Source organism: Pyrus communis, chromosome 13 (genome assembly GCF_041283825.1).
Source record: "Pyrus communis isolate YQ-2024b chromosome 13, ASM4128382v1, whole genome shotgun sequence".
Taxonomy (NCBI): Eukaryota; Viridiplantae; Streptophyta; class Magnoliopsida; order Rosales; family Rosaceae; genus Pyrus; species Pyrus communis.
Window position 1 is genome coordinate 1,952,228 of NC_142577.1, and position 15,445 is coordinate 1,967,672.

Consider the following 15,445-nt stretch of genomic DNA (forward strand, 5'->3'; position numbering starts at 1 on the left):
TGTCGTACAGACCACTCTAGGTGGTTCCGACTCGTAGGTGACCCGCGATTATTCGCACAGCCTTCACGTGATCGTAGCACTAGAGCGTTTATATGTATTACACCCAGGCCTGTCGTACAGACCACTTTAGGTGGTTCCGACTCGTGGGCAGGTTTAGTTATTGTGATTGAGATCTGAGCTCTAGATGCAGCCGTACAGGTCACGTTAGGTGACTCCGGCTGCCAGATTATATGTTATTGATGTGATTTATACCTGAGCACTTGCATTTCATTGTGAGATGTGGCATGGCATATTCTTAATCATGATTGGCATATCTATATTTATATACATATGTTTATTTTCTGGGAAGTATACAGGTTTTACGGCGAGGGGTTAGAATCTTGTCTTTGAAATGGTTTTCGAAAAGCTTTCTTTTTGCCCACTCACGCTTTTGTTTTGCGCCCCTCCAGGTTCTAGCTGTTCGGTTGGTCTGGTGGTTTCCCAGAGGGCTTTCCCGGCATTTTTGACAGACGATCACCAGCGTAGGGCCACCTTCGGGTGTACTGTTGTAGCGTCATTTTAGTTTGGACTGCTTTAGGCTTTCTGCTCTGAACTTGTGTCTCACTTACGCTAGCACTTATTACTTCTACCTTATGTATGCTAGTTTTTATTTATTCGTACTTTTACGTTACTACTTTATTAGCTTCCGCACTGTGCACATGGCTACGTCACTTCCATGTGACGGCCAGCACGCCCTGATCTCGTTCGGGGTGTGTCATGGGATGTTACATAAAACAAGTAAAATATTCTAGTTTTGGTATTTACAAGATTTAGATACACTTATAAGCAACCACTCAGTACTACGGTTTAAAAGTATTTCTCTTCACTTGTAAGTGATGAGTCTTAAGTTCGAATCTCGTAAATAACAAATTTGATATCAACTCTTTTATAAAATCATCAGATTCATATAATTAATATTAAGAAAAAAAAAAAAAACTATACAAAAGCATAGAAGAATCACATGCCATTTCATTTCCCAATTTTAGCCATTTTCAGAGACAAAATAGAAGGAGTAAAATAGGTAATGTTGGGATAAATATCTCTTTGAATCATATTCTATAAAAACTATGACGTAATTTTTGATGGTTGAATTATTATTTAAGTGTTGATTAATGTATTTTATTAGTTAATAATAAATAATATAATTTAAAAAATTGACCTACCTATCGTCTAAAATATACAAAGAAAAAGGAAAGCAGCAGAAAAAGAGAGGAGTGAGAAAGACAAAGATAGAGACATAGTTAGAGCTGGTTCGGTATGATACCGAACCGAAACCCTTGTCTCGATTCCTAAACCGAAGTTTTCAGAAATCCTAATTTCAATACCGATCCCAAACCAAATTTTCGGGAATCCTAAAATTATTTTTAAGCCGCAGATTAATCTTCAGTTTAATCTCTCCTTAATGCAGATTTGGCTAAATGAAATAAGATTTACAACTGAGTTGCCTACTTTGAGAGTTAGAACTGTCATCTGCCTCCACAACAGTCAAAACTCGACCTCTCCATTTATAGTTCACCTGCAACCCATAACCCATCTCTTTATGACACAACAATCTGTTGATCATGGTTGTGAACCACCACTTCCTATAATTTAGCTGCCCTCATGTCCTATAACTCCCAAGTTCATTCTCAATCACTAATGGAAGGTTCACTGCAAACACATTAAGAAGCTCATATATCACCTACGAATTGATAAACCAAACAATTTAAAGCTATTGTGGTAACATATTCTTCGCAATTTGAAGTATGTTTATCTAGTTCATCCAGATCTGCCCAATCAAAGTGCTAACAACCACTAAATAACCCAGCCTACTATAGATCATATGTTTCAAATAGGCGTTTTAGCTAAAATGGTCTCTGAGATTTGTATAACACATCACTTTGGTCCCTGAGATTGAAAATCAATAGAAATGGTCCCTAAGATTGTCTACCATCCATTATTTTGGTCCTTCTGTTAAAAACTTCGATAAGTGTCCTGAAGCTCTTGACCTAAACTTTGGGCAATTTTCAAAGCTTTGTAACTCAATCGTTTTTTAACCAAATTCGACCCATAATATATCAAAATGAAGATAGGAAAGTGTAGAACAAGATTATACCTATTTGGAAGCCCAATGGTGTTGGAAGTATGCCCAAAAAGCCACTCATTTGATGTAATAGCTTTTGGAATACTTATTGTGTTAAACTATTATATGTTTAATGAAGGGCAAAGCTTATTGTTAATCACTATTTATTGTATTATGTGTTTAAGCAATAAGGGAATCCAAGGAATGTATTTAATCTAAGAGAGAAGTGATCAAAGTAAGTTAGATTAATGAAACCTTTCTCTTATGCTCATTCCTAAAACGTTCCTAGCCATAGGATTGCCAATTGGGCATTGACAATCCGCTAAGGTTAGTATGTGTTATGTTAATGAGTATGACTAGTCTCAAATAATTTAGTGTTGGACACTGAGACAAACACATAGGTGCTCAAAATGGTAATCGAGTACACTGAACTACGATCAAAAGAGAGTTTGAACATACATGTCATGTAAGAACTCGTAAGTTGCAATATGCAAAGTAGTCCTTTGACCTGAGGCATCATAGATGTCTAATGGTTAGGTCCTTGATCTTTGATCATGTCAAAGGCATTCCATCGAGAGTGTCCACAACATTGTTGGGGTCAAGCTATCTAGTCATGTAGGCATATAAATGCACAACAAGGGATCTCTAACGTTCCATGGTGGAGGGAGAATACACTGAGATATGATTTGGGAGTCTTTGACCAAAGCATACAAATATGACTTAGGAAGTTGGTTCCAAATCATATTCAATTGAATCATATAGAGAAGTTTCACATTGGATAGTAGACATGAAACAAACTATCACTCAAACAAAGTGATTAAGAGTATTGTATTAGAGAAGAATCGTATTGCATTGTAATTGTAACTGGATAGCTTCTCCAATGACTTCTACTTAGCTTGGGTAGCCATGACATATTGCTAGGTGTCACTCATGGTTTGTGGAAGCTCTGAAGATTAGCAAACACTAATCTTCGTCAAGGGGAGAATTGAAATGTAGTTTCAATTCACAATCGATCGTTAAGAGTAACAATCATCCACTGCCTCGCTAATTAGAACCTAATGGATCGTACACGGAGTAAGGATGAAAGTGAAGAAATATAAATGAGATGGATAAACAATTAAATGGTTAAATTGAGAATGGTCAAGATTAATTAATTATACAAAAGGTTCGTATTGGGCTTTCAAGTTAGTTTTGGGTCTTGGGGCCCAAATAGTTTTGGTCCACAAGACCTATTGAGTTTAAGTTGTGTGACAACTAAAACTAAATGGAAATTAACCCAAATACAAAATCAAAACCGGCCATAGGGTGAGTGGTAGCAAACTTGGGTTAATTGCAAGTTTGCCACTCACATGTGAGGTGGTATAAAGGCATTTTTATAGCCATTTTCTCACTTGGGTTTTCTTGAGGCAAAGAAGAGAAATTTTTTCTCCTTTTTTTTCTCTATAGAGGCCGGCCTTCCTAGGGGAGTTCACTAGCATCCAACTTCCTGTAGGTAATCCATTTCATCTTCACACCATCATCCTTGGTGTGGAGACTTTGAGGTACCAAACTTTTGGTATTTTTGGAGTTCCTTTCCTCACATCCTCAAGGAGCAAAGGAGTATCAAAAGGGAAGAAAATCACAAGGAAGATCTAAGGAGCCAGGAGGTGACTTGAAGGCCCTCCACTTGGGTGAATCCCTTGCGTAAAGAAGGATGAGCTTCAAGGGTACTGAATCTCAAAATCCTTTCTTCTCTTTAATGTTGTTAAATAGTCTTGTGGTTTACCATTCCCTAGGCTTTGAAAGTCATGGGTTTTAGAATTGTTTTTAAATGCATGCTTACTTTAAAGTGTTAATAGTTTGCTTTTGTGTTCAAATGTTCTTACATGCTTTTAGCTAAGACAAATAATTTCCTTCAAATGGTTGCCAGAGATGGCCAGAAAATAGCCTGAATGGTGACTGGCCCGCGGGAAAACTGGAAAACTCGCCGGAAACTGGGTAAACTTTAAACGTTCATAACTTCTTCAATACTCAACAAAATTGAGTTATTCAAAAACGAAAATCATACTTCTCGACGGAAAGAAGTAATAGACGAAGAGAATAGTACCTTTTCAAAGGCTAAATGGTCGTGGTTTGGCCGAAAAACAGCTTGAAAGTGGCTATTTTGGTCTCAAGTTAGCTACTTTTGAGCCATTTTTCGTCTAAACCATGACGAATTAGCCATCGAGAAAGGTACCGTTCTCTTTGTCTCATTAAGAAGTATGCTTTTCGTTTATGAATCACTTGATTTCGTTGAGTATTGAAGAAGTTATGAAGGTTTAAAGTTTACCTAGTTTCCAGCAAGTTTTCCAGTTTTCCCACAGATCAATCACCTTTCAGGCTATTTTCCGGCCATCTTCGGCAACCATTGGGCTTCCAAATAGGTATAATCTTGTTCTACACTTTCCTATCTTCATTTTGATATATTATGGATCGAATTTGGTTAAGAAATAATTGAGTTATGAAGCTTTAAAAATTGCCTAAATTTCCAGCCAAGAGCCCAGGGACACTTAACAGAGATTTTAACGAAATGACCAAAATAATGGATGGTGGACAATCTTAGGGACCATTTCTATTGATTTTCAATCTCAGGTACCAAAATGATGTGTTATGCAAATCTCATGGACCATTTTAGCTAAAAAACCTTTCAAATATAAAGTAATTTTTCATAGCAAACAAAGACAACAAACATAACCATATAAATTTACAAAGACAGCAAATATATATTTAAAATTAAATAATATATATATATTTTTTTATTTCAATTTGGTTCGGGATTACTGAACAAATGTAAATGTGAGACCGATTCCTATATTGAATTTTCAGGATCAGCTCGTTATTGGGTATTGAAATTTTTGAGATTTTCGATTTGAGATTTTTTCCGTTCAGTTTCGACATTTTTTTGGTTGGGTTTGGAATTTTCGGTTTTTTGTTTTTTCCATCCCTGGACACTCCAGGACATCGCTGTCCAAAAGCTAAGCTGAGCTCATCAGCTCAGTCTCGCATGCCTTAGTTTATTCCCATTCCCACTCTCCCAGACTCAAGCTCCAACCTCCATTCCTCCGAACCCACTGATTTCTCCTCTCCTTCTTTGCATTTTCGGGGCTCCAACCCCTGAATCCCAGGTACCCATCTTTCCAAACGGGTCTGAAAACAGTTCCGGGTCCTCAATTCGTTCACTTTCTGAAGAAATATTTTGTGGGTTTTTGTTTTTTTCAGGAGAAGGTTGAGAATGTACTCTTCTATCCATTCTCTGCCGCTGGATGGGAGTGCTGGTGGGCATGAAAACTATGGTGGGTCGTTGGACGGTTCCAACCTGCTGGGTGATGGTTGCTTGGTTCTGACTACCGATCCAAAGCCCCGGCTCCGGTGGACGGCGGAGCTCCATGATAGGTTTGTGGATGCTGTGACTCAACTTGGTGGCCCTGACAGTGAGTATTGCTTCTTTACTTGTTTGTTAAAGAAATATTGGTTGTGCAGCTCTGAAGCTTGCATATTTGTGGTTTCTGGGATTTTATGTTGGTCTGAATTGTTATTTGGTTATTGGGTTTTTGTTCTTTTAACTATTGCTGCTTTTAATGTGTCTCATTTGTTCTGTGTTTCTTTATTACGTTAAAGGGGAGAGATTTTGTTGGAATATTCTACTTTTATTTGAAATTTTACTTCTTTCCCTCCTTTGACTTGGTTACGGTTACGTTGGTGGGATAATTTTGATAATTTAGTGTCATGCTGAATTGGAGTGATTTGTGGGGTGTTCTTACTGTCTTTGTTGGGTTTTGGGGTGATTGGTTGGAATCATATTTTGGTAGTCACGAGGTTATTTATCATTCATGAGATCGATCACTACAATCATTGCATTCATTATTTTCAAATATCAGTCATCTTGCTTCATGGTTAATGGTATTTGACAAGCTCTTCTAATGAATTTGAATTACAAATGACATAATTGCACAGTTGTAATATCCAATTAAGCGAAGAGAAGAACGAGAGAGTATACAACATTTTAAGTGGTTGGGAAAGTTGCTTACATCCAAACTCTCAACCTTACAAATTTTGAACCCAAATCCCAATACACACAAGCTCTCAATTTTCTCCCGCTCCCCTGTTGCTCCCCTCACTATCTTGTAAACTGTTAGGGGCACATAAGGGCCTTGATATAGATTTAGAGGAATATCCTAAACGAATTAGGTGCAGGAAAGCTTACTTAAGGAAGGAAACTTCTTTATGTGTCCTAGTCAATGTAGTCTATCTAGGGGATCCTAAAGAGGAAACTAAACCAAACAGGACCTTGAATCATTTTCTAACAAATCTCCACCTTGACTCAAATGCTCCAACTGAGGGGCGGAGCCCTGTATTGAGCTGCTCTTACATACCCAGGGTGTAGAAACCTGCTTATGTTCCAGCAGTTTAAGGGAGGTCAACAAGTATTAGTGTTAGTTATAGTGCTGCATTGAGGCTGCTTTGTTGTACTTAGGGTTAAGGTTAAGAAAAGTAGTTTACTATATATGATTATTCGGATCAGGCAAGAAGCCCTCTCCGTTTCAGTTGGTGATGGAAAAGGCACTGCTTTATTTTGTTCATCAATCTTTTCTCTTTGGAAGAATCGGGATGAGGCACAGCCGGTTTCAAAGAAGGTGCATGTATGTCCGCAAGCCTTGGCATCTTTTCTTAAAGTGCCTCAAGAAAGGTCTTTAGGCTCATTTTTCGAAGGTGTACCCAAGAAAGTGGACGTCGTTGACAGCTAAGTAGTTTCGGGTCCCTCTACTTTGCTTCTGCTGCCCTCTTTAAATGACTTTTATTTCTATCACCTCTCTAGGGGAACCCCGAAAGTTCTGGTTAGGGAAATAGCTTGTCCAATCCCTCATGAAGAGACCACCTAGTAATGAAGCTCTTCTCCTCCCCCAAATCTGTTAATTTCCAACCCCCCCCCCGCCCGGGGGGGGGGGGGGGGGGGGGTGTGGGGCGGGCTAGAAATAGAATGTATAGAGGAAAGTTCCAGTTTCTGACAGCAGAGTTGATGGAGCCGGTTGACGAGCTGCAAGTTCGGGTTTAGTATGGAACACCAAAGCCTCTTTGAATCCAGTCCAATGGAAGTCAAGTATAGCCTAAACTAGGGTCCTCACCTTATGCTCCCAGAGAACTCCCTGGCACTTTATCCCTAAAAAGGATTAAACAAAAAAGCAGTCCCGTATAAAGAACACTAGAAAGAAGTCATAGAAAAGACTACAACTCATAGTCAACCCCCAGCTACTGAGGAAGTGACTAAAATATCTGGAGTCGGTGGGATAACTAGGAGTGGAAGATGCTAGACACTGGAAGGACTTTGAAAAGGACCGAAACGAGGTGCACAGTTCAGAGAGCACTTGTGTATGTGATGCAAGTGAACGTGTGTGAAAAAGCTGTCATAAAGTTTCGTTGTTCGTTCCCTTGTCGACCCTATCTATGTTTCTATGATGGCCTAAGAACACGCTCATTGTTCAGCCGTAGAGAGACTTTTGAATTGCGAGGTGCCATTATGAGCTCAATATATAAGAGTGTTATTCCGTGAAATAACTCGAACCACCACATCTATCTCTAAAAATGAAGTAATACTGTCCTCGGTTGCTTTTTATCTCCACCTTGAATAGGAGCTTTCTCATTCTTGCTTGCAATAGCACCTTAGAGCATCTCCAATCATGCTCTCTATTTTTCAGTTAAATTTTAGCTAAAAAGACCATAAAGTTACTTTAGGAGCTCCCTAAAACAATTCTACTCCAATCACTCTCTAGTTTAGGGGGTCATAATGATTGTGGACCAATAGGAATAGAGTTTTTATTTAAAATTTTATTAAAATATTGGTAATAAATGCTAGGAGCTCGTTTTCTAGAGCATCTCCAGCCATGCTCTCTAATTTTTAATTAAATTTTCGTTTATAATACTAGAATGCTGATTTAGGAGCTCCCTAGAAAAGTTTTACTCCAATCACTCTCTAATTTAGGGAGTTATATTGATTGTGGACCATTAGGAATAGAGTTATTATTTAAAATATCATTAAAATTTTAGTAATTAATGATAGGAGCTCCTTTCTAATTTTAGTAATTAATGCTAGGAGCTCCTTTCTCACTCCCCAGATTTAGGAGCTCCTAGGAGAATCCCAATCTTAGGAGGTGGATGGATAGTGTGATTGGAGATGGATTCTTCCAAATCCTCCCTAAATTTTAGCCAAGTGCTCATTTAGGGAGCCCATTGGAGATGCTCTCACTCCCTAGATTTAGGAGCTCCTATGAGAATCCCTATCTTGGAAGTGGATAGATACTGTGATTGGAGATGGATTTTTCCAAATCCTCTCTAAAATTTATGTAGGAGCTCATTTAGGGAGCCCATTGGAGATGCTCTAATTTATTTTCTCTAACACCATGATAGATTCATAATGCTTGCAGAAGTTCAACTTTTCACTTAAGTACCTTACATCTTACTAGCAGGGTAGTCACTGTTGTCTCATTTGACTAAGGCATATCTGTGGACCAAACTTCATTGCTTATTATAAATCAGAGTTCAGCTTATATTCAGGATTTTCTTTCTTGTTGCTTGCCAATCTGTATAGCCTTGAGTCCCATTTCATTCAATTTATGTTTCATTTCTTAGTTTTGTTGATGTTTTGGTCAGAAGCTGTATGTCATGGGGTAGCTTGCTTCCTTATTATTACTGTTTTTAAATGCTTTCTTATTGCAGAAGCAACACCTAAGACCATTATGAGAACAATGGGAGTTAAAGGCCTTACCCTTTATCACTTGAAATCGCATCTTCAGGTTTGTTTTTCTTTCCCATTATCTAATTTGTGGTGAGCTAGAGTTGAAATTGTTGAGAGAGAGGGAAAGGAGAGGGAGGAGGGAGGTGGGACGGAGGTAACCTGTATTTTAGACATAAAAGGCCAATTAACTGATTAGTATAGCATTTGTATTTCTTACCCTAATTATTTTATTGTATTTTTGGTTAATCTAACATATATACCATTTCCAAATTTTCTGTGTTTAATTGATGATCTATGCTTGCAGAAATATCGATTGGGGAAGCAATCATGCAAAGATTCAGCTGAAATCTCCAAGGATGGTAACCTCAGACACTTAAAAATAAGAGCTGGAACATTGTATTATTAACTACCCTGTACTGTTTCTGTGTCTTTTGTATGATCTGTTATTAAAGGGCAGGAAAATCACAAATACTACCTGAAAGCTGAAACGATCCAACATAATCAGCCCATTTTCAATTTTCATTTTATATGTTTGCTGTAAGTTGTTTTAATACAATCAATTAGTGCAAAGATATTACTATTTTCAGCAGGCTGTGGCCATTCTCTTTTCTTTCCTTTTTCATCTTGGCATCTCCCATCTCGTGTTTTCTGTTGCATAGTCTGGTTTACCACTTTTTCTAAATCATTTGTTCAAAACTCCATGGGCCACCATTTTTTCATTTTCTTGGGGTGCTGTGCTATCATTATAAATCTTTGAAGAACCAAATTCATAACTGTGAACCGTGACATCTGCTGGTGAAAGACGTGTGTTTGTACACATTCTGATTGCTCAAGCAAGTAGTGTTGTATGGTTTGCGTGCCTGAAAGATCCTGGTGATAAGCTGTTTATTTTGGAATACTTATTAGTTACGTAATAATATGTAGGGATTGCAGCTTCTTGTATTGCTGAAAGCCAGGACACTGGTTCATCCTCGGCAACCTCATCAAGAGTGATTGCAGAAGATTTGAATGAGTATTTGATCTTTCACTTATTACTCCTCTATTACAAATTACTTCTAATGTTAATCTATATATGTCCATGTAATTGTTGCTTTTCATCTTTCAAACAGTGGCTTCCAGGTTACTGAGGCTTTGCGAGTACAAATGGAAGTCCAACGGAGACTGCATGAGCAGCTGGAGGTTAGTCTCTTTTGTGGCTTGTTTAGCTACTAATATGCAGCTTACGGGGTTTTCATTACCTTGAACAATTGCATAGTTCTTTTACAGCATGTACGAACCACATCAACTTGTAAATATAACAGCAGGTCAGAATTCAGGAGCTCCTGGCGAGAAAATGTGGTTTCTGTATTACACCGTGGTTTATATGCTGAGAGCTTAACTGCAATTAGTGACAAACTAACTAAATTAATGAAACAGAAAAATACAATTAGAAAGCTGTACAACAGATGGACTAAAGACTAAGCACCAGCTGACATAGTTGACTTGGAATGTATATTCATCTCTTTAGAGAATAGCCTTTTTTATAATGAAACACAATATTTCAGATTGCCTTGGTGGTTTTACCTGTACGCTTACGAGATAAATCCATTTGCAAGCTTGACATAAAATACTCTTAGACCTCCGGTGTAATTATATAATCTTGGTTATTCCCCCTCATGCAGTATGCTAAATTCGTTGTGATTATTGATTGCCAATTTCTAATGGCTATAGTGTAAGCAGGTGCAGTGTCGTCTTCAACTTCGAATTGAAGCACAGAGCAAGTATCTTCAGTCTATACTTGAGAAAGCTTGTAAGGCTCTGAAAGACCAGGCTGCCTCGGCCACTGGGCTTGAAGCTGCTAAGGAGGAACCCTCTGAACTAGCTATTAGGGTTTCCAATGACTCTGAAGGGATAGTCCTACTTCATTCCGCAAAAATGCCTTCATTGTCGGAACTTGCTGCCACTCTAGAGAACAGAGATGCCTCCAATGTAATGGTTTGCCTCGGCAACTGCTCTGTTGATAGCTGCTTGACATCAACCGGAAGCCCTGTTTTGCCAATGGATATGAGTTCACTGGCTGCTGCTATGAAGAAAAGACAAAGACCCTTCTTCGGTAACGGAGACTCGTTGCCTTTGGAGAGCAACATGAGGCAGGAAGTCGAATGGATCATGAGTAATACTGGATGAGTCGCAAGACATTCCTTTAGAAAAGAAGCCTTTTTCATTTTATTTTTCTTGTCTAGCAAATCTAAAATGCACCATCTTTTGCTAAATGCACCATCTGTGGTCCGTAAAGCAGATTGTTTGCATATGAGCTCTGGGGATACCATCTAACAGGGACCAACTTGTATGGCACCAGTACGGTACACCGCCAGTGTTGCCCCGGGCTATACAAGTCATTCTCCTTTTTACACACTGATCTGGCCTGGCGTGTCGGCCTGCGCATAATAGACCGAGAACTCAAATCTAACCCGGTCCGAATCGGAACAAAAACGATCTGTTTGATTTCTTTTAGGTATTTTTTGGGTTTCAATTTAGCCGTTTTAGAACATTTCGCTTCTGTACCCGCTCTTTATAAGGTCCGAACTGAACCAAGCTTATTTTTCAATTAAATTTGTTTGCCACGTAGCTCACTTTTGCGTTTTCTAAGGTGCGAACCGCATGTTGCTGACCTTAGGTATAAACAGAATGCGGTCCGATGGATCAAATATGAACAGCTGAAAAATAGTCTATCAAAATGAGCTTAATGTGAAATTAGGTCATCAATGGCTCGTCACTAAATGAAAACAGCACCCGGCATATTTCAAAAATTTGGGGATTTAAACTCTCACCCTCCCCGACATCAACAGTAACCTGCTTAAATTTGTCTTCTCCTCCCAAAACTCTTCATCTCCCGCTTTGCCACCTTTAGGGCCACTTGCTTTGGTCACCTTGAGCATGTGGATCTATTGGCCTTTAGTGGGCAATTGGTCCATGAGTTGTCGATGCATGGAGTGGCAAACCAAGGGATTAAAGACCTAGAGGGGCTCACCTGTTGATGTAGAGGTTGAGCTAGAAAGGATTAGGCTGCTGAGGGAGTCTTTTTCTGAGAAATTAGGGTTGGCAGGTAAAAGTAGCAAGGGGAGGAAAGAAAAGGGCAAAGGTAAAGCCAAGGTCGCCGCAAAGAAAGTGATCAAAAAAATATTTGTGACTTGCAGGGAGGTTGAATGGGTGTTTAAGGAGTGCAAGAACAAGGAGGATGCCTTTAAGCTAGGCCTAATATACTTTGCCGAGGTTATATTGATGAGGCAAAGACCAATGTCGCTGTGAATCTGGAGTACCTCCACCTCATGGAGGATATGGATAGGTTTAACAACTTTGCATGGGGTTCCATCTCATTTGAACAACTTCATGACAGCCTATCGTTCGTTGCCTTGAGGAGAGGTAGAGGTAGACTTACAGTTGTCTTTTTTGACGACAATTGTCAATTCCCCACGGTTATGGACTGGGAATGGGTTTGCTCATGATGGAAGCTTTAGTAAGGAGATTGATCTCCTAGGGCTGGAAGAAGTTGCAAGAACTGGGAAGTTGTGAGCCATTGAGTAAGTCCTAGAATAGGTGGAAATTTTCAGTAATTGGTTTGAATGAAGAGAGAGCAAAGAGATTATGCCATGGACAATTAAGACCACCTATAAATAAAGGATTAAGGTGACATGCAGAACATAACCAACAAGATAATGATTCCAAATATTGCAGTTACATGTGCATGCAAACTTAGAGTCCCCAACATGCGCCTAGGGGAAATGAAAAGCCTCCTTAATTGATAATGGCCAGCCAAACGTGGCAAAATACATGTGCCTAGAGGAAATGAAAAGCCTCCTTAATTGATAATGGACAGCCAAACATGGCAAAAAGAGGGTACAACCTCCAGCCGTCAGTTTATTACGCATATGATGACGGATTGTGAAACGTTATGATAATAAACCATAGATAAAAAAACCGTTCTAGAAGAAACGACCTAGTTCAGACACGTAAGCTATGATTGGATTTCTAAGCCAAAACCAAACCCTAAAGTAAAATCCCACACCCCCCCCCCTTCCAATGCACACCACTAGATTTACCACGTGGGTGGCTAAAATTTAGCCTCCTTTTAAACATTCATCGTGGGACTGCATTTTCCTCCACCCCATTGCTACGTCAAATTATACATGTGGCCGCCTTTGGTTATGCCACGTTTAATTAAATGTGTAATAAAAATTTTTGAAAAATAAAAAGTAATAATAAAAATAATAAAAATGTGAAAGACCACAAAGTAAATTATGGAGATGCTCGGGATGACATCCTATCGATATGATCGGGGTCATATCCAAAATGAGTTTTGGGCAATTCATTTTTCAAAGTAGCATTTTTTTTGTGGAATGTAAGAGATGAACAGTTCGGATCGTTAACATAATGTTCATAAATTTATGGTTTGCTTAAATATTGCCCTAAACTTAGTAAACATCGAGCAGTATTTAAGAAAATTCTAAATTTTCGAACGTAATCTCAACGATCCAAACAATTCATATTCTGCATTCCACTAAAAGATGCTACTTTGAAAAAAGAATTGCCTAAAAACCCTTACGGCGATGCCCAATCAAAGCGTAAACGTAAACGTAAACGACAATCCGTCGCTCACAACTTGTCATTGAGGATTTTGCATTATGTGTTACAACCGAGAACTAATTTTATTATATTTTATACCCTGAAATTGTGAAACGATCAAAATGCCCTTATAGGTGTAAATGTTGACTTAGTAATAAGGATACATGTGACATATTAATTTGTATACTTGGTTAGTACTTGTCGTTACAAACTCATGGGTGCAAGCAACACTGAATTTAAAGTTAAGATGAAGATTTTACCAAATACGACACATGAAGGGCAATTTAGTAATTTCAGGTCATCGGTTTTTGTTTTGTCTAATTTGGCAGTGTCTTGTGTGCCAAGGGGACCCACAATTCCATCATTCTGGAACTCCGTGTATTTCTCTTGGGGAAAAGCAGAAGGGGAGGGGAAACCGGAGAAAAAAAAAACTGGTCACGACAGTGCAGAAGAAAGAGATTTCCCTGTTCTTTGCAGAAAGCTAAAGGTTTGAAGATGTGTAATGCTGTCGTTGCTACCACGGGAGGTGGGCTACTTACAATTGCAGGGCAAGGGAACTGCTGTCTGGAGTCTGAAGTTTGGATTATGCAGAGATGGAGAGAAGCGTGGAAAGGAAAGGAATACGAAAAAGATGATGAAAGATGACAGATGAGAGTTAAGGAGAGAGTTGGTATTTGGATGTCGTCCGCTGGTGATGGTGAGGAGTAGCAAGTCTAATTAAGATGGAAAAAGGAGCTGCTGCACTAATGGCACCATCGGCACAACAAGCAGGTAGTTCTAGTGGCCTAATTAGTTTTATTTCAAATTGAAGGAAAGCTCTTTGCTGGTTCTCTACCTTACGGGTAAGAAAGAAGATTTCAAATTGGTACTTTTCTTGTTTAGTTGTGAACAATTGATGGATGCAGTATGTAGAGAAGGACAAAGATATCCAAGCTATATTTTAGCTAATTATTTCTTTCTTTTTGTTGTTAACTAAGTAGTGGCATTTTGAGTTGCGGATTGGCCACCGTTGTTCTAAAACCATTTATAAGATGCTGATTTTTACACATGAAACAATTTAGTCTTTCAGTACAAATGTTGAAAAGGAATATATTAGTGTTTTGCTTACACTTGTGAATAAGAGCTATCAAAGTAGTGGTTTCTTGTGTTAACACTCAGAGCAGTGCTTTGAAATCCAGGTAGGGGTAATATAGCAGGCCTTTACGAAAATTGATTTTGTGGTTGGATGTTAAATGTAGTATTGCTTTTGTTGGTGTGATTCATTTGTTTGAACCTAGTTTCGTGATTGTTAGTTACTTGAATGATTTATAAAATGGATTAAAAATGGATTGTGAACTACGATTGGCTTGATTCCTCCGAAGGATACGTAGGCAGTCTAACGAGAAGTTAGATGCATCCATAAAATAAATGAGATTAAATATTAGTGGAAAATCGTCAAAGAGAGAAATGTTAGTATGGTTAATAAAATAAAGGGTGACTATGACATTTTTGGGCCTATCATCGTAGTTAGCTTCTGTATAAAATTTCTGGGGCGTTACATTATAGGTTCAGGTTTGGACTTCCGTCCTTTACAAAAGTTTAGCCCTCGTTAATACGAGCATTTCTAATACTTTTGCACATTTTCCCTTATAAAATAATTATTTCATTTTTTTTTTTTCAAATTTTTGCCCTATCTCAGTGTTTTGATAATCCCATGTGGCATAACCTGAGGCAGCCAACTCCCCTCCCCCACCCCCCAACAACAATTATGGACTCCAATTCCCTCTCTTAAATTCATTTGGTTCTCCTTGCATCTTTAATTGATCATTAACTGCACTTAATCAAGGAAACCAAACCAAGATCACCTCCGATCATATTGAATACAACAACACAACCCAAAACTCCATCCCATATCCTCTTAAATACACCAACATCCATAACTCCTCCAATCATCTTTAATACCTTAGCTCCCAAAAAAAATCTAGTCGTCTTTAATACTCTCAATCCCCAATATG

The 15,445-nt window shown here is 38.6% G+C and overlaps 1 protein-coding gene across 2 annotated transcripts; it reads left to right on the forward strand.

Annotated features, from left to right (window-relative positions):
* Window positions 1-4,887: 4,887 nt before the first annotated feature.
* Window positions 4,888-11,243, forward strand: LOC137738012 (protein PHR1-LIKE 3). 2 transcript variants are annotated; one of them, XM_068477610.2, is made up of 7 exons: window positions 4,888-5,244; window positions 5,339-5,550; window positions 8,831-8,907; window positions 9,154-9,208; window positions 9,774-9,861; window positions 9,959-10,028; window positions 10,569-11,243. In XM_068477610.2, the coding sequence occupies exons 2-7, from the start codon at window positions 5,352-5,354 to the stop codon at window positions 11,013-11,015; spliced, it is 936 nt and encodes a 311-aa protein (XP_068333711.2). In that variant the 5' UTR covers window positions 4,888-5,244; window positions 5,339-5,351; the 3' UTR covers window positions 11,016-11,243. The 2 variants fall into 2 exon arrangements, with proteins under 2 accessions (XP_068333711.2, XP_068333712.2); XM_068477611.2 differs by having other exon boundaries at window positions 4,944-5,244; window positions 9,783-9,861.
* The last annotated feature ends 4,202 nt before the right edge of the window (window positions 11,244-15,445 follow it).